General features: G+C 39.5%; 1 protein-coding gene across 3 annotated transcripts in view; it reads left to right on the forward strand.

The window, feature by feature from the left end:
* The window catches only part of ccnjl (cyclin J-like), a 46154-nt gene that overhangs the window by 18099 nt on the left and 7314 nt on the right, over window positions 1-20741 (forward strand). For 2 of the 3 annotated variants that reach the window (XM_057850360.1, XM_057850359.1), the window contains exons 3-5: window positions 343-553; window positions 18803-19102; window positions 19187-19346. In XM_057850360.1, coding sequence (XP_057706343.1) covers window positions 343-553; window positions 18803-19102; window positions 19187-19346 — 671 coding nt within the window. The remainder of the gene's footprint in view (window positions 1-342; window positions 554-18802; window positions 19103-19186; window positions 19347-20741) is intronic. The other variant, XM_057850361.1, reaches the window with a different exon arrangement.

Genomic DNA, 20741 nt, shown 5'->3' on the forward strand with positions numbered 1-20741 from the left:
TTGCAACCCATTAAGAGGACACCTTTTCACCAATCTGCTGTTTTACAAGTGCAATCAGTCGATTGGAGTCAGGTGCTTCTCATTTCTGCTGAAACCTTATTGGTTAAGCTATCTGTGTTGGCTCAGTTGGAACAAAGACCAGGACCCACTGCGGCCCTTGAGGACCGGTTTGCCCACCCCTGGTCTAACACCACAGCACCTCTCCCCACACCCGTAAACCCTGTCAGCAGATAAGTGTAACTCACTGTTATCAAGCATATAGTTTACGACACCCATATTTCTCCACCACCTTGGTACCACTAACAACCATACGTTTACATATTCTTTCCCTCTCTTCACCAGGAGCTCAAGTTGCCAGTCTACCGAGCCCATTCGCCACAGATTGGCATGCGCCGCTACTTTGCAGACTTGTTGGCCATCCTGAGTAATCGCTACCAGTTGTGCCCCACAGCACGCCACCTGGCCGTCTACCTGCTGGACCTCTTCATGGATCATTACGATGTGGCTGTCAAGCAGCTTTATGTTATTGCCCTGTCTTGTCTGCTCTTAGCCAGTAAGTCCGGCCATACCTTCATAATTCACGTACAGGGGTTAGACAAAATAATGGAAACACCTAACATTTTGGCATCATTATCATTGAACATATTTTTTAAAGAATAGCATGAGGAGCATTCTAATGAAGTTGAGCATCTCGTAAGGCCGGCACAATCCCCAGACCTCAACATTATTGAGCATTTATGGTCAGTTTTAGAGATTTGATTAAGATGTCGATTTCCACCACCATCATCTCTAAAAGAGTTAGAGGGTATTTTAACCAAAGAATGGCTTAAAACAGGGGTCCCCAACCTATTCCACTAAGGCACACTGTGGGTGCAGGATTTCATTCTTACCAAACAAGATGACAACACTTTTTCCCCAATCTGGTGTTTTACAAGTGCAATCAGTTGATTGCAGTCAGGTGTGGCTTGTTTTAGCAGAAGCCTCATTGGTTCAACTGTCTCTGCTGGATCGGCTGGAACAAAAACCAGGACCCACAGTGTGCCTTGAGGACTGGGTTGAAAACCCCTGGCTTAAAATATATTTAGAAACAATTTTCAAGTTGTATGAGAATCAATACTTCGGCGAATTGAGGCTGTAATCGTCGCAAAAGGCGGACCTATACCATATTAAATTGAGTTTTTGTTGATTTTTTTAAGGTGTTTTCATTATTTTGTCAAACCCCTGTAGAATAGAATAGAATAGAACTCTGCAGTGTTGTTTTTGGCAGACCTTTTAATTTTCGTCAGTCTTTTTTGGATGATAATACTTATTAGTTTTAGTCATATTTCAAAATGTGTTTGTCTTAGTTTTGTTTGTCGAAAACTCAAGACCAATTTCATTTGAAAAATGTTTTCATCTGTAAAATAAAAAAATATATACTCCAAAAATAAATACATAAATGTTTCTAACTTTCGAATGAACATTTACAGAGGAGCACATATTACTAGTATAGCATCTATCACCAATTTGGTGATAAAACACACTCAGCAGGAAAACAGTAAATAATTTTCAAGTAATTATACCCACGCCACGAACTGTACGTATAAAAGTTGTCTGAGAGTTTAAGAGGACGCTCGCCATTAGCATTAGCCTTATGCCAACGCGAATACTATGCTAATGCTACGAGTTGCATTTAGTGTCTGATTAACACTCAGCAAAGTAAGCACAGAGGCTAAAGCAACATTGCGTATTCTCTATGGTCAAGAACATAAATCTTACTGTGTGTGCAAGGAGACTGGAGACGACACACTGGTGAGTCGGGAAGGGCCGGGGGGAGGGGGCGCAGCATGTCACGAGTGACACAACCAACCCCTGCTACGATTAGGCTAACTACAAATAAAAACGTCACAAATTGTGAACATATGATGGAAACTATTACGCATTTCCGTCTTGTCGGACGAAACCTGGCAATCATCTCGTTACGTTTTGGTCTCCCAAAGCACACTTTTAGCTCGTTATCGTCATGAAAAAATCTTTTGTTGATTAAATATTTTCGTTAACGCCGTCCTTGACGAAAACAACGTGACTCAGCACCGCAAATGAAAGAAGAAAATACATAACAATTGTAACATTCCCTGGCGATAACACAATTCAATGCTCGAAAACCCTCCTTTCACGTGTTTTCTTTTCTTATATTAATGCCAGCAGTTTATTAGAATGCTGGTAGAATATTAAAACTCAGTGAGCACAAAAAAAATATGCTGTCATCCACAGTTTATGCCCAGACACCCATTAAGGCTCGCAGATTTATCACGATACTCCAACAGGTCCCGCCTCATACACTTGCAAAGGCCTGACCTGTTTGTTCACACAGCAGTGCGCGATGCCCACGTCATTTTTTTTGTTAATTCTGAAGTTTATGTGTAGCCATTTGCATTGCAAAAAAACAAAAAAAACAAAGCGACTTCCAGATGAGCAGAATGCTTTTGTCATGTGCAGTGTTGTTAATAACGGCGTTACAATATAACGGCGTTACTAACGGCGTTATTTTTTTCAGCAATGAGTAATCTAATTAATTACTTTTCTCATCTTGGCAACGCCGTTACCGTTACTGAGGCGGGAAAGGCGTGCGTTACTATGCGTTACTAAGTTGGTTGAATAAAAAAAGTCTGAGAGAAACGGACTCACGGGGACGAGAGCAGAGCAGCAGTGGGGAAGACGCCGTTGCAACCGCGATGCTAGGTGGCTCCAATAATACCTGACTGTAGCCAGCGCCGACAAACTACGCCCACATGACACGGTAGATATCATATTATAGAACTAGATACAAAAACTGACACAGCTGCATTGCCAACATGTTTTAAGGACTACATGCGTTAGTAAACAGCCGCCATCTTAAAGCAGTAGACCTCTCAGGAAGGCCCTGATGTAGAGATCCTTCCTAGCGAACCTAAGTAACTTTTTTTTTTTTTTTTTTTAAATCTAAAATGCTTCTAAATCGGCAAAATCTTAACTTAAATCTATCTTTAAATGATGAAACAGTTTTAAAACTTACACATGTTTAAAATAGACAGAAGGGAACTAATGCAATAACGGGAGCAATTTTAACAACTTTAACGGTTGATTCACAACTTTAAATGACTTCCACACATAGCAAAGGTTACTAGCTAGTTATCGCAATACCCTTGTGTCTAGTTAAGTGGAGGGTAAAGAATTGGGCTAGGGCCAATTGTCCCCCAAATCCTTTAAACTTCACATTGTGAGACCTTTTTTTTTTGTTTGTTTGTTTTTTTTTTTTGAGAAAAAAAATTATCACTAGTTACTTTGCCAAGTAACTAATTACTCTTACATTCAGGTAACTGAGTTACTAACGCAATTACTTTTTGGGAGAAGTAATTTGTAACTGTAATTAATTACTATTTTAAAGTAAAATTAACAACACTGGTCATGTGACTTATGTTCACCGTAACACGACATCATGTGTCACTGTGTTTACGGAAGTAAATATGGTCTGTTTGGGAAATCTTTTATGTTACCGGAAGCAATATTTTCTCAATCTTACAGCTTCACTTGTGGCATCAAGGAGGAAAAGGTATTTTCTCCACCGTTGTTCCATTTGCATCTGTCGTTTTTTTTCTGTCAAAGAGTGGTAATGTTTGTCACTGGTTGATAATGTATAGTTTGCACACATACGGGTGTGAGTTTATACTGCAGAAGCGTCTGATAGATATCAGATTCATATTCACATATAAATGAGCCCACGACAAATTAGAATTTGACGTTTCAAACAGCGTGAGAAGATATACTAGTATGTGCAAAGAAACATTTGACCTGCACTATGAATGTAGCCCATCGGTACTTTCTAAATGAAGTTTTATTGAATTGAATACTTTTTTTTCTGTGATCAAGTTTTTGCTGAGTTCAAAAAGCGTAACATTTAAAACTTGTCCGTCTAAAAAATCTTAAGTGTGTAGATAGTGTTGAACTGTATTGGAAAAAATAAAAAACCAAAACATTTTGTGTGAGGTTCGCAACTGATTTTCTGCTGTTTGCAGGTTTATCACAGCGGAATGCAGTGTTATTTTTGGCAGCCCTTTTAAATTTAGTCTTAGTCAGTCTTTTGGACCATAATACTTATTAGAGCTAGTCATATTTTAGTCATCTCAAAACGTGTTTTTCGTCTTGTTTTTGTTGACGAAAACTCCACTAATTTTGTTAAAGTTGACGTTTACTAAAAACGTTTTCATCTGTAAAATTAAAAATAGTTACTCAAAAAATAAATAAATAAAGGTTTCCAACTATTTCAAATAAATATTGACAGAGGAGCACATATTTCTACATCTACAATTTCTACGTCTACAAGGACAATGCCAACTTGGTGATAGACACTCAGCAGGAAAACAGTACATTATTTTCAATTAATTATACCACCCTGAATGCCACGAACTGTATGTAGAAAAAAAAAAAAAAAAAAAAAATTGTCCCGAGAGTTTTAAGAGGACTCTCACTGTTAGCATTTTGCTAATGTTTATGCAAATGTGGATGCTATGCTAACACTAAGAGTTACATTTAGTGTGTGATGATCACTCAGCACAGACCTTTAAAAGGTTAAGGCAACATTTCATATTCTCTCTGGCCAAGGTAAGAAAACAAATCATACCATGTGTGCAAACATTGAGAGGATAAGACACTAGCTATTTCGGGTTGGGGCGCAGTACTTCAAATGAGTGACACAACCATACACTGTTTTGATGCAGGCTAACTGCATATAAAATGTCCCACATTGTGAACATGTGACAGAAACTATTGCGCATTTTCATCTTGTTGTCGTCTCTTCAGACGAAAGCTGTTCATCTCATTATGTTTTAGTGTCCTAAAACGCGTTTTTAGCTCGTTATTGTCTGGTCCATCGTCATGGAAAAGTGTTCGTTGACGAAATATTTTAGTTATCGTCATCGTTGACGAAAAGAACACCGGCGGAATGTATTCTCTTTGGTAAATGGGTTCACAATTAAGCGATCCACAGCTTTACAAAAATCTAGTCTCCAATCGTATCCTTTCTTTTTGCTGTTGCTATTTTCAATATGCCAGCTAACACTGCAGTTAAACCCTGAAACAGCAGTAATACTGTATGCTTACAGTGCTCACATTTTCAGCTATTAGTAAAAAAATATATATATATATTTTTTATTGTTTGGTGATGAACTGGTTGCAAGTTTCCTGTTGTACATTAATGCCACCTCTGGCATCATTGGTAATTAATTGGCCCCAAAAGTGAAGTGATGAGCACCAATCTGTAGGGCTTGTGCAGCATACGCGTGTAAGTGAATAATGACTCTCGGCTGGGCTTTGCATTGTCGTCTTTTTGGTATTGTATGGTTGTGTTTAAAAGAAATTCTTCAAGAATAACATTGATTTTGTCAAGCCAACCTGGTTAGGAATCATTTCTGTATTTTCCAATGGAATCTTTTGATTGTGTTTGTGTTACGGAGCAGATTTTCTTTATGCTCTACGGCCTTCTCCAGGTTCTCCCCGACATGATTGATGAAGGCTTGTCTGAGTTGTCTTCCGCTTTATTTGTCCTGAGTTTGCCTTGGAATCTTGCTGAGATATCGAACTGCCCCCCTATACCATACTGCCTTTGAGAGCCACATTCATCCTTTCTTAAAAATGTTCTGGTTAATAAATTGCTGCCTCCTTTGTGCCTCCCAGTAGTAGTCACAGCTTAATCCTGTTACTTAAACTATTGTGTTTTTCTGGGTGGATGTTTGTTAATAGATGATCTTCTTTTGCTGTAGTAAGATTATAGTCTGATTTTCAAGACCCCCTGGGAATAAGTGTTATTGACTGTTGGAAGCATTTATTTTGGGACCTTGCTGTTTCCCTCTAACATTCCTTAGGAATGTCAACTAACCTCTTATCTAAAGGATGTGATGTCCTGGAATGATCATGCAACCAGGCTCCAAAAATGAGTTGTTGAAAAAGATTAAATACATTGACTGGTAATAACAGTCATATTCAATGCTAAACAACACCGAGTCGTACATTTGTTTATTTAGTTTTAAATTGCAGTCTTGTTGATCAGCATAATGTGAATAAATAAAGAAGGATAATCCTTTACTGATCCACTAAGTGAAAGTGTTACAAGTTAATAACCACAATATTAGAAATGAAAATGAATTATACAAATTAAAAAAGAATAAACAAAAAAAGTGACAGTGTCGATCGCTCTGAATTTTATTTTCTTGGTAATGGAAGGTATTTCATCCATCTTTATTATATGGGTTCAATTAGATTGTTGATTAGGATTGTGTTTTACTAACAAACACTATTTCCGAATAGCAAATAAAAGGAGCATCGTATTAAACTGTGGGAGATTGACAATACACATTGCACATCCACAGGCTTCTGTGCCCCCGGGGTGGGGAGGAACTGAGGGCTGAGGGGCACCTGCCATATGCTCCCTGAGTCAGGCCTCAAACAAAAGCTTGTCAATGCAAGCAGGACATGCAGCCAGACCCTCCTCATAGAGGGGGATGGGAAGACAGACTGAGCGCAGGGAGATTGTGTGCCTGTATGGTGCAGACTTAAGCTAACATTGCTAAATGGCATGTTGGTTGCCAGGGCTACCTCGTGATGAACGTTTATATGGATTTAAACGCTGATCACTCAATCAATAGACATCTTAAGTCATAGTCTTGGCAGTGTTTGCTGTTAAAAGGCTTTGAATTGCTGCCACGTGATTGGATCGACTGGTCTTTTGTGGTGTTCTTTTACCTTTGGCTACTGGGTCTGTTTCCACTTGATTCTCTCACCTTGTCGTAGACAGGCAGAGCTGGCAAGTCCTGGGACAGGGAAGCTAACGAAAGCAACCCACCATCCCTGGGGGGTTGGGAAATGAGTGAGCTCTACTTCAAAGGCAGGTCAGCGGCTGATGTTAAACAGGGGGGCATATGTTGCAACTGAACCACCCAGTGGGTTCTTACAAAATGTATATCAAAAGGAATCCCTCTTCGCTGTGCTGCATCCTGTTTGACAATAGTATGAGACAGTCCCATGTATTTTTTAAATGCATTAAATGCAAAAAACGTTTTGTTATGTGTAACTAAATTGGATCAGCATTCATAATCTTAGTGGCAGATCCAGAGCCCTATCCATACACACACATCTTAGATTTTTCCTGGCCATTTCAATGGCCATTAGCATCAAAGGTCAAGGGTCAACTTGGACCTGCATTGTGAGAGCCGCCACAGCCAGGGGTGGCAACAAGGAGATTCTATGATGGAGCTGTGAGCAATTTCACACTCCTGATGAAAGATGAGGCAGCAAATAAAAGGAGTGGAGAAGGCAAAGGAAATTCCTCCATGGACGTTGACACTAAAGAGAAAAAAGAAAGTGAATGAAGCACAGAATGAAGATTTCTAAAAAAATAAAAATAAAAAAACATCTGTATTTAAATTCATAGTTCTCATTAAGCCATCATTCTTGTGCGCATGGACAATAGATAGATTTGTCATCTTTGGGCTTGGGCACTTAATCAGTTTTCTTGTCTAATTAATCTCATTACTCACACAATTCTCTGGAGGCCTTGATTACCTTTTCAGTTTGAGGGGCCATTTACACAGAGACGATGTGACAGCAATCCACAACACGAGCGTTGTGGATTGGCCCCATGTTTTGACGGTGATGGTAAATCTGAAGAGCAAAGACGCAAGGTTTCGATTGCCGCTCCAAAGTGGAACGATTCGATTGTTTCGATTGGCTTGCTCCGAAACCATATAAACAGAAATCGCAGCAATCTCTCTTGCTCCGATGACACAATCACATGCGGCATGTCATTTTGGGCATGTGCAGCACTGGTGTTTTTAGCAGCCTTTTTAATTTTTGTCTTAGTCTTTTTGACAATAGTACTTAATAGTTTCAGTCATAATTTAGTCATCTCAAAATATGTTTGCCTTCATTTAGTTTTTGTTGATGAAAACTTGACTAATTTCAGTTTTAGCCGAGGTTTGCTAAAAATGTTTTTGTCTGTAAAATTCAAAAAACAAATTAGTTGGAAACATGTAATTTATTATTTCGAATGAACATTGAAAGACGAGCACATACTGTAGCCTCTACAAGTACGACGCCAACTTGGTAATTGTATGAGAGTTTAAGAGGATGCTCGTCGTTAACAATAGCCTAATGCTAATGCGAATGCAAATGGTATGGTAACACTACGAGTTACATTTATTGTGTGATGATCTCTAAGCACAGACCTTTACAGGCTAAAGCAACATTTCATATCCTCTCTGGGCAATATAAGAAAAAATAAATCTTACCGTGCAAGCCTTGAGATTGGAGAGGACACAGAACTGGTGAGGGGAGAGGTATTGGGGGGGCACGGCATGTCACATGAGTGACACAACCAAACACTGCTACGATGCAGGCTAACTACACCTAAAATGTCACTCAATGTGAACATGTGAAGGAAACTATTGCACATTTTCATCTTGTTCTCGTCTCGTTAGACGAAAACTGGCATTAGGCTCGTTATGTTTTGGTCTCCCAAAATACGTTTTTAGCTCGTTATCGTATCATCATGAAAAAGTGTTCGCTGACGAAATATTTTCGTTATCGTCATCATTGGCAAAAAAAACACTGATGTGCAGTCAACCAACCCGCCTTGTGTATCCTCCTGCCACAATTAGTCGCGTTTTTTTGTGTTTTATTACATAAACTACATGCTGTCAATGCAGAAACATTGATTACATGAGAAAAATAGAAGAGATCGACCGAAATGGGTTTTTCAGGACTGTTACCAATTATTAGTAGTTAGACGGGCTGATAACCGATTTTTGGAGCCGATATTGATGGACAGTAAAAATTGACGCAAAAAATTGAATATTGCAAACACTAAACTTCATTGAATTGCTTAAAGCATGCTTATTGAATCACACAAATAGAAAATAATAGCTAATAATAGGTGGCGTGGTTAAGTGGTAGTCGTTTCCTAACCTAGAGTTTATGGTTTCGATTCTCCGTCCTAATGACCTCATCTAAGTATCGTTGAGCAAGATACTAAACCTCATATTGCTCCTGGCGCTGCGTCGCCAGTAGGTAGATGAGGATATAATGTTAAGCGCTTTGAGGACCTTAAAAAGGTTGAAAGGTGCAATAAAATTGGTTAAATGGTAATGGTAAATGTTACAATCAGAGGACGGGGTGAATACTAGTGCAGGCGACACCTGGCAGCAGAGAGAGGCGTGGCATCATCTGAGCCGAAGTTTTAAATAGATTTTTTTCTTTATTGGCCGGTCGCATTAAAAAAAATACCGATATACGTCAAATTTCCAAATATCTCTACAAAATATTAGAACTTTTAAGGCGGAAAAACACTATTTAATGTACTGTTCACTATTGTACTTTTGATCACGCTCGCGAGATCCAAGACATTTTGGAGATGCACCATGGCCTTACAGGCACGCCCGCTCTGCTGCCCAGCTCAGCATGTGCTCCTTGGCCACTGTGGCCGGCGCTAAATGCTTGCTGCTTGGTCATGGCGTGGGCTAACACACCCTCATCTCCTGGGAGTTTCCCTCTCCTTCTCCCGCTTGCCTTCCCTTTTCTCCGCGGTTGAACTCATTGCATTTCCACAGCTTCTTTCATCAGCTTTTCCGATAAAATGTGCACTTTTGAAAGCCAGAGGCGAGCGGGGAGAGTAATAGTTGATTGGACAATGTTGAATTACTGAATTAATAAATATGATGACGAGGGGAGAAACGTTTTGAATGTCTACAGCAGGGGTCGCTGAACTGTTTCACAAAGGGCCACTGTGGGTGCAGGAGTTCCTATTTCCACTCAAACCTAACAAGATGACACCTTTTTACCAATCTGGTGTTTGACAACTGTAATCAGTTGATTGGTGGCAGGTGCTGCTAGTTTTAGCAGAAACCTCATTGGTTAAACTGTCTGCTGGATTGGTTACTGGTGCTTTTGTTTCTATACGATTTTGTGGTATATTGAATCAACAGTATTGTACACCTAATTTTCTTTTATTCTAATTAACATAAATACACATTCTTAAATGTAGGGATGCCATGATCCGATCACGTGATCGGAAATCTGGTTGATTGCGCAATTTTTCAGAGAATCGGAATTGTGTGGACAGGATCGTGTTTTTAATGAACAAAATATGTGTTCTTCTGCTTAGTACTCGTACTGCACCTCTCTCACCCTCCCTCCTGCCAAGCAGTGCGGCCAAACTGTCCAGTTCGCGTTTGCTACTTAAAGTTAACGATGATTGACAGGTGTGTGGCTTTGATCTTGCCAGAGAAGCTTGGTAGCTCTACGATCAAAGGCACAAATGTGTCAATATTTGTTAAACTTGCATAAGTGTGCTGTGGCTGTTCTCAGCAGCGTGAGCAGCAAAGCGTGATTTGAGTGGATTCACTCAATGAAGCATTTAATAAAGACAAGCAATTTAAAATGTTATTTTTGTTTAAAAATTACATCACATTATGAAGCCAGCACGGTGGGACAGTAACATGTTTGGAACTTTTGTTAAAAAAAAAAAAAAACTTTGCGGTATCGGATCGGGACTGTATTGTCCAGTTCTCAAAATCAGGTGAAAATATGCGATCGGGACATCCCTACTTAAATGCAAACCTAAAACAAAAGTAGCACTACATTTACAACTAGTGCAAGAATGAACAACTCGAGCTGATAGTATGTATCAGTGTAATGTAGTAGTTCAGTATAATGCGAATAAGTCTGTCGCAATATGCAATAATTCCATTTATCGCACGATAAATAAAAATGAAGGCGGTAATTTTTCCGCTGCGATTTATCGCCTCGCGTGCGCGCGTGCGGCATACGTGCTGTTAAAAGTTCGGATTCCTCGTTACCAACTGCGCAAAATGCATCTTCGTTCCAGGTCCGGCAAAAACTAGCGCCGGAGCGAATCGTTCCCATTATATCCTATTGTTCAAAGTATACCGGCCGCGTCAGTGCTCCGGAGTGACTGTGGCGCGCCGGTGTTGTTGACGTGTGGGCGCTCCCGTCAGGAGTGACATTTCACACGGGGCGGCTATTTTTCGGCACAACGCCGGATATTTACAACGAAGTCCGCCAAAACATTGTTACCGACTTGGCTGCTACGAACAACCTCGCTTTGACAACAAACAGCTGCTTCAAACGCGTCCTGTTTATGAAAGTCGTTTGTCATATGCTGGTGTTGTGTAGTAATGAGCAGACGTGACTACACCGGCGCTTGCTAACTTTTTTAATGCGCGCACACACTAGATATAATGAAATGGCAAACTAGATGTGCTACGTCCCATGCCATTGGTTACGTGAGCCTAGTGTGATTATGGGACACACAGTCCATATACTACATTGATGAATTCTAAACTGTTATGACTGAATGGAAGTTAAGAAGGCCAAATCAATCCATACCAGTGACTATAGATAATGTTGCAAATATTGTTAATTCAGTACGTGACACAGATGGACCACAAATAGGATGTCTTGCTCATGTAGTAAACCTAGCTGCTCAGAGAGCTGTAGCAATCAACACTGTGCCCTGCCTCACTTTACAAACAGTAAAGATTGTTCTCAGCACTTTTATACAATTTTTTTTCAGATCAGTAAGAAGTAAGCACATAAATATTATGCACTAAAATGCATGTTTATATGATGGCAATTTAATTTTTGCTCGTTAGCAAAAAAAAAAAAAAAAAAACTAAACAAAAAATATAATTGTTATTTTTTTTACAGAGCATGAAATGTATCGAATCGGATCTAAAATCTTGTCCCCCGTATCCAAAATCGTACAGAACCATGACTTAACTGTATCGTTTCATTCCTATGGAACACCATTGCAGAAGCTATGACGGGAAAAGTTTTCATTTGCCTAAATGCTTAAGTTATTAAGTGCATTTTTTTTTTTTTTTTAACACATTTTATTTATTCTGTGTTTCTGTGCGGTATCAATATTGTTGTTTTTTACTTAAGAGGCATGGTCTATTCTTTGTAGTTGTGATTTCTTAAAAAGTATTTTTGAATTTGAGAGTAAATATTTATCGCGTTTGAATGGGTGTACTTGATCCATTAATATATTCTGCATTCTCACTGTGTTATTGTAAATTGGTTAAAAAAAATTGGGGGGTGGGGGGGTGCAATAATACCGCATATCGCAATGCTTTATGAGAATAATTATCGCACACTAAAATTTGTTATCGCGACAGGCCTAAATGCGTACTCATTTTTGATGTCCTGATCCGATACTCAGTATCAGCGCCTGAAGCGGCTATTTTGGAGTATCTGACAGACTCTGTTTTGGTCACAAGATCCGACCCGATCCAGTAGTGACGTGTTTTCAGTAACCTTGAGCTTTTCGGCTGCTGTAATTTAAACAATTCGGCAAATATGTCCACTGAGTGAGACTACTGCTCTTTAGAAACTAATGATAGTAACAGAGCATCGTGCAATATTTTTGAGGTGGTACCAGCTGAGCGCGGTTTAAAAAACTCGGTTTAAAAAAAAGAGAAAAAAAAGGGGGAAAAAAAAGGATATTTTTCGTCTCCGTGTAAACAGCCCCTTAAGGCAATTCTAATTGAAAAGGACAGGTGAGGTTTGTAGTCATTAGAATTAATATTTTCTTTCTTGAAATAGAGAAAAAAAAAAGATGAATTCTGACTGTACTAAGTACAGTAGTACTAGTTAGTAGTTACTGTTCCTTTGCTCTATGCTGAGCACTGTATCTTTTTCAGAGTAGAGTTACCTGCAATCTGCTGTAGAGCAGCAGAAACAATGCTCGGGGTTCTAATCCTTCCCTGCTCCTACCTCCTCCCTAACTGCACACCTGAAAAGAGGTCCTGCATTCTGTTCTTGCCTTTTCCTAACCTCTGACCTCTAACCCCAACCTGTTCTTTTATTTACCATCACCTGTGGATGCGAGTGATAAAGAAGAGTCGCCTGGTGGGGAGACTCTACCTGTATATCTGCCTCTCTGCTAATTAAGCCCCCCTGTCTTTAATGTTGAACATTTTGAAATCATATCACTTCCCGTAGCTGCCGACTTCAGATAGGATCATCCTGCCGCCTGCATTCCAGGTAGGCTGAACTAACTGGCTGGGAATGCACAAGTTCTACCTCAGCAAAACAAAGCTGCCTTTGTCTTTATATGCCATCTGCCTTCAAATACCGTATGTGTGCAGCTGTATACACTTTAAATAAAATCGGTGCACATTTATTGTATACTGCGAAAAAAAGAAAACTGACTTAACACTTAATTATTATTGCCGCCTATAGTTACTGTTTTGCAATATAGCAGATAAACTCTTTAATTGACGGACTGACCAGCAATGGAATCTCAAGAGATTTTCCATTTTTTCATAATATTTTATTCGAATTGGATGTTGTCCGCAATGTACAAAAATCTTGATCCAAAACTCTTTGGCATTTCGATGGTAAGCCCTTACTGGAGGAGTGTTCCCCAAAAATATATTTGGATGACCACGAGGGGATGTTTACGCAAGACTATTTTCAGAATCAACCGTATAAATTTAAACAAAAACTTTGCTAGCCGCCAAATGATTCCGGTTAGCTAAAATAATGTATGTGGAAAGACATTTTGTTCTGACACTTTAAAAGCTATGCGTCTACATTAAGTGTGCACAAAAACTATTCTAAGCGGTATGAATGGGTTTGTGTCTAGTTGTTTTGTTTGTTTTTTCTATTTAAAAGCTGACAGCTACTGTATTTAATATGTTTGATTACCCACTCAAGGAGAGCAAAAGACAAGAGCACAATCGGAAGATTGACTTTCAGTGTCTCTCAGGATCAAAGACACTTCAGCCACATGCAGATTAGGGACATTGATGTCTTTTTACGGCATCGTCTGTGTGGACATTGCAGTCCGGCTGTAGACAGCTCCCTGCAAGCAGAGGATATGAGGGTGACAGAATGTGGCAAGTGGAACGAGCGCCGCCGAGTGTAAACAGCCTTGTCTCGCAGTGCTTCCTGTTCTGGTGGCTAGACGCCATTACTGCCTCTCTGCTAATTACCCCCTTGGCCAGTTGAGCTGCAGGTCCCCCTCACTCAGACTGCCTTACTTACACACCCCTACCCCCACTTAACAGTAGGTTAGTGCTAAAATTCGCACTTGGTAGAAAGAAGCACTACTCCATAGATAATGTGGTAAATGAGGTCGATCAAATACTATATATAGTAAAGATGGCATAGTTGCTATTTTCTTGATTTTCTTAGTTTACAGCGTAGCTTTTCAACTATATCAATGATTCTCAAGCTTTGATTTCTTTCTTTATTAGACCCGTGTGCACAATTGAACCTGTGGCTTAATTTATACATAGTCTTTGACTGCTCAATTTTGAACTGAAAGCATGCCCTCTTTTGGCTCTTAAACTATTTAAGGCTGAATCTTCTCTCTTCATTGGTCACACAGACCCCTGAGGCTTTGGGCTGTTGCTATGGAGATGAGGGTGTGGTGGGTGTGGGGGGTGTTATGGCTCTGGTTGAGCTGGGTGCTCTCCATAATGGCAATGCTGTAAAGCAGGGGTCCCTATCTGCCGGGCCGCGGACCGGTACCGGTCCGTGGCGCATTTGCTACCAGGCCGCACAGAAATAATAATTTAATAACGACCGCGTTCTGGCCGAATTAACCCTGTGCCCCTGCTTAACACACCAATATCCCCATCTACTGTAGATATAATACTAAGGGATAGATTAGAATGTCGTCATAGAAATCCATTGATTGGACCGCTAGCAGTACATCTTGTTTGTGTATATAATATATCTATGAGCGCTTGTCCTCGATAATAACGTATTACTAGGTCGCGGGCGCAGCACATTTGTTCCCGGAAATATTAGCCCCCACATGAGCAAAGATGACTGGAAAACAGACGTCTTTGGAGATATTTTTACTGCGAAAAGGGCACCTGACTAGCCTACAACCTCGGAGACCTACGAACTGCGAAGGAGTGGATTTGTGACCCGTTTGTGAATAAACTCAGTGATTCGAGCATGTCTGTGCAGCAGGAGGATCAACTTATAGAGATCGCAAATGACGGCGACCTTATTAAACGTACATTTGAGACAACAACTCTTCCTAGGTTCTGTATGAAAGTCATTCCGGAATATCCTGACATCGCTACGAGAGCACCTTGCTACAATTTCCAACATCGTATCTTTGTGAAGCGGGCTTCTTAATGCTTAACGACAAGGCGAAGTCGTTAATGGTGAGAGCGGTGTGCAGTTGTGTGCAGCTAACATGGCAGGATGTATCTGTGGAGAACTTTTCTACAAGTCCTTCCATGATCAAATGTAAGTTAATTTTCCTTTCTTTCAAGAAAGTTTGTAGTGTTTACTTTAGAATCGCTGCATTTGCGCATTTTGCTTTATGCAAAATTTGCATTATGTTTAACGTTACGCGCATGCGCAGAACCGCATCCTTGCAATTTTTGATGGGTTGCAAAATTTGTCAGAACACCGGTCCGTGAAAAAAAGACCCAAATAACACCGGTCCGTGGTGCAAAAAAGGTTGGGAACCTCTGCTGTAAAGTCTGCAAGGACTATGAAGGCTGAAGCAGACTTATTCATGGATAGCGTATGGGTTGTATAATCCTTAGTAAGCATCATTGTGATGCTTCCTTGACTTGCTACTGTATCTTAATGGCTTTGCTTTTTAGCCAGATGTTGGTCAGCTTATCCGCTTATGTTAAGCAGGCATTTTCTCTTTTGAGATGAGCCTAAGCCTGTTGGAAGAAAGTCTTTTTCATAGCTGTAATTGCTCATTTACCATTCAATAAACTTGAATGATCTCTCATTGGAGTCAATTCAAGATTATATGACCTAGACGACCCATGAGAAAGGGAGGATTTCTTTGGGTAATGACACCATCACAATCTAAATACTGGCGATGTGACGAAAAATCGATTTAACCAGGTAGTCATTTGTGAAGACGAGATACCAGTGAATCGAAAGCAAGCTTCTTAATTGATATAAAATCCATCAAAAATCTGAAGTCATTCAGAGATACAGTTAGGCCTAGGAATATTTGGACAATGACACAAGTTTTGTTATTTTAGCTGTTTACGAAAACATTCAGGATATACATATATAATCAAGATAGGCTTACAGTGTAGACTCTCAGTGGTAATTTGAAAGTATGCATGTCTAAATTAGCTTTAATTCATTAACCCTTACAATGACTTTACATTCAGTGACTGTTTTCCAATTTGAATGGCCCGTGGAGTGCCCCTGTTCCCATTTTAGCACAAAGCATGGCAATTGGCGAATTATTCTTTCCTGATGTGAGAGAGAATGAGATAATGTTGTTTCTAGAGTATGTTAAATATTAATGCTGCTTTTTGTGTTTTAAATTGCTTTTTAAAAAAGTTATTAAAATTATTGCTCCAAGTATTGTATGTTTGTACAAACAATGATTAAATATGAATTATTACAAACTTTCAAGCAAAGATGTTTTCACCGGCACATGCAGGATAATCTGCGTTTTGCCTTGTTGACCAAAACAAACACCGATCAAAGATGGCAGTGACACTGGCCCCTGGAGGTTACATGTCGCCCCATTTTGGCCCTTGTTTCAGATAAATCCTAGAACTGCCACTGCTTACACTACTAAATAATCTGGGCATTGAAATTTGGTTGTATGACATATTACTAGAGGCATGCGAAATTTCCGATTCTTAGATTATTCGTGATTCGGCCGTGGAAGAGTCGAGAACGATTCACAAACATCCAAATTCCGATTATTGAATTATACCAGGAAAAGCGGAACTAAAGCAAAGTCAGCGCAGTCTTCGGGATGCAATGAGGAACAGACCGAGTAAATATGTTCAACTCATGCCGCTAGATAAAAAAACAATAATACCTGACTGTGGTCGACAGCCGCTACAAACAACTCCCAGTTGCTAGTTGCTACAAACATATGGCCACGTAACGCTACGGTAGATATCTCATATATGTAGAACTCGATGCGAAATGACAGACGACGGCTCCGTTAGAACATGCATAAAGAGCTAGATGCGAAATGACAGACTTGCCGGCGTTAGTAAACAGCCGCCATCTTAAAGCAGTAGAGTTCTCTAAAAGGCTCTGTTGTAGTGAACCTAAATAACTTTTTATCTAAAATACTCCTCAATCGGCAAAATCTTGACTTGAATCTGTCTTTAAATGATGAAACAGTTTTAAAACTTTCACATGTCGAAAGTAGACAGAAGAGAAATTATGGAATTACGGGAGCAATTTTAACAACTTTAACGGTTGATTCACATTAAATTAATTGAATGTAGTTTAAAGCTGCTGATTCAGAATGGGGACTTGAGTAATTTATTTACAGTTTTTAACTGTTAACTTGATACTGAAATTATGAAATAATACTTTGGTTTAGACAGAGAATTTTTGAACAATTTTGAAACTAATGTACGAAACATTGGATGCGGGGGGGGGGGGGCAGTGCATCAATTCGATTTATAATTTAATCAAAGCCTCTGAATCGTAATCGAATCGTTAGGTGCCCAAAGATTCCCACCTCTACATATTACAGGATAATCATTTCACATTTTCTTGCCTGATAGTGTAAACATGCTCGCGTTGACACAATACCATAATTCTGACTTTGCTATGATACTTGCGTAAAGTACCTCATTGCTGATAAGGACACTTCAACAGTGAATGGCACTGGGATCAAACCGTTAACACTTCGGACATTGGTTGACCCACGCTAAAAAGTACGCTACAGCATTTGCATAAACATAGCATGAAACTCAAAATTTACCACAGAGTGATGATTTTTTTATCTTTACATTCTCCAATTCTTCACTGTGTAACTAACTTATGCTATATAATGTTATAAAAAATTATATAAAACATACGTTCATATGAACATTTTAGCTTGGCATCAAGATGCCGCTAGATGGTGCCAAATATGTGTACGCCTTATATAAAATTAGGAACGGCGAATAGATGACTTTTCAAGAAAAAAACATAAGAGGGATTCATTATATATTCAAAGTTTACACCTGCGATCAAATGTTTTGAGAATCTTTCCCATTCTACAAACAATGCAGTGTTTCAAAACTTTTGACCGCAGGTGTACCTGTGTGCGTACTGTAAGAGAACACCGTCTTCTGTGATGATGTATCAATGTTTTTTAGGGCTGTCAAAATTATCGCTTTAACGGGCGGTAATTAATTTTTAAAATTAATCACGTTAAAATATTTGACGCAATTAACGCACATGCCCCGCTCAAACAGATTGAAATGACAGCACAGTGCAATGCCAACTTGTTACTTGTGTTTTTTGGAGTTTTGTCGCCCTCTGCTGGCGCTTGGATGCGACTGATTTTATGGGCTTAAGCACCCATGAGCATTGTGTAATTATTGACATCAACAATGGCGGGCTACTAGTATATTTTTGGATTGAAAATTTCACAAATTTTATGAACACGAAAACATTAAGAGGGGTTTTAATATAAAATTTCTATAACTTGTACTAACATTTATCTTTTAAGAACTAGAAGTCTTTCTATCCATGGATCAATTTACCAGAATGTTAATAATGTTAATGCCATCTTATTGATTTATTGTTATACTAAACAAATACAGTACTTATGTACCGTATGTTGAATGTATATATCCATCTTGTGTCTTATCTTTCCATTCCAACAATAATTTACAGAAAAATATGGCATATTTTATAGATGGTTTGAATTGCGATTAATTACGATTAATTAATTTTTAAGCTGTAATTAACTCGATTAAAAATTTTAATCGTTTGACAGCCCTAATGTTTTTCCTTGCAGGTAAATTTGAAGAGAAGGAGGACAGAGTGCCGAAATTAGAGCAACTGAACTCGCTGGGATTCATGTGTAATTTAAACATGGTTCTCAACAAGAAGGATCTGATTAAAATGGAGCTTCTGCTGCTGGAGACCTTTGGCTGGAATCTGTGCATGCCCACACCGGCCCACTTCATCGACTACTACCTCAATGCCTCTGTGCAAGAGGGAGATCTGTACAATGGCTGGCCCCTGTCTTCCCTCTCTAAAACTAAGGCTTTCATGGACAAATACACTCACTACTTTCTAGAAGTTTCATTGCAAGGTGAGATAAATGCTCACGGGTCAGTTCTGGACTTTCTTACTCACCTTGCTGAGTGACTAAGCTTTCTGTTTTTTATTTGTTTAGACCACACTTTCCTCAGCTTCCGTCCATCCCAAGTTGCTGCTGCATGTGTCGCAGCATCACGTATTTGCCTGCAGATTTCTCCAAGCTGGACTTCTGCGCTGCATCTACTGACCGGCTACACCTGGGACCACCTGACTCAGTGCATTGAACTCATGCTGCTGTAAGACACACTAACACAGAGACACTGGCATATTCGCATATTTTTTCATTTACATTTTAATCAATGCTCCCATCATTTTCATTTGAACTACCAAAGCATAATCCCTTTGTATGTGTCATTCGATGAGGCTTACATGTTACATGACAAGGCCCTTTCAGACATGTACAAGTCTGGTAATGTGCCTTTGTTTTTTCCCCGGTTTACGCTGAGCATACCAGTTCCGTTTACTTGGACTGTACCTGGATATTTACTGCCATGCAACCTGGTAACAATCCTGGTTCATTTGCGGTACAAGTTATGTTTGAATGCAGCAGATAATGTTTCGCTTCACAGCGCAGCAGATGATGTGATATCACTTGACTACATTATACCACTTGAATTCCTCATTTTTCTTCATTGTAAGACAAACAACAACATTAGACAAGCTGTAAGCAAAGACCTTATTAACGATGCAGATGGCAAATTAGATTTGAGAACTGTTCGTCGATAACGGGCAGAGTTGCGTAGTAGTACCAAAGTAGTCGTAAAAATAGTCATTCAAGAATGTACTCAAGTACAAGTAAAAAATATTTGGTGAAAAGAATACTCAAGTAATGAGTAACATTGTGAGTAACGAGCAAAAAGTTGTCTACATTAAACTGTTATCATTATGCTTTGAATAAGACTAACCAACTGCATAACCACATTAAGCTAAAGAAGCACAAAGAAATAGAAAAAAATACAGAAATGAAGCATCATTCATCCAAAGAGCATGAGTGCCCTTATTTCCTATTATGAAAATAAAAGGATCATATCTCCGGTTTTCCGTGGTCAGTAGGTGCTAAATAAAATCTGGAGAGAGGTTAAAATCCTTGCTTTTGAGTTGACAGCAGAATTCTATGGTTCATACCGCAGATCTTATTGCACAAATCTGAGTTTTTGTGTTTTTCCGACGCGAGTGAGGCATTAACCTGATGGTCTGAACGTGACAAGTCACATAGAATTGGACCATTTCAAATCCGATCTGTGACACTTTCGTATGTGGTTTAAATCCGTTCCGGGCCACATTTTTCCAGAATGGGGCGATGGTCTGAACTGTCAAGTCTCCCAAATCGGAATTCATGCAGCAATTACGTCAGCAAAGAGCGAGAGCGCCAGGCGGGACGGCAGCGATGTAGCTGTGCATTAGCGCCTGGCTTGAACTCTGCTTCTACGCAGGAGGTGGGGCTTGACCGCAGTTATAAAAAAATTTTTAAAAAAAGGATAAGCCTGACAGTGCTCGATTTTCTTGCGCCAAATGAGCAATATTTCAGTATTGCTTACATGGCCGAGTCGGGGCAAACTGATGCACACACGTAAGGCTTATGTGTGTGTGTGTCATGCACACACAGTGCGTGTATGCATTCTATCAGTCCA

The sequence above is a fragment of the Corythoichthys intestinalis genome, chromosome 11 (assembly GCF_030265065.1).
Source record: "Corythoichthys intestinalis isolate RoL2023-P3 chromosome 11, ASM3026506v1, whole genome shotgun sequence".
In the NCBI taxonomy this organism is placed as follows: Eukaryota; Metazoa; Chordata; class Actinopteri; order Syngnathiformes; family Syngnathidae; genus Corythoichthys; species Corythoichthys intestinalis.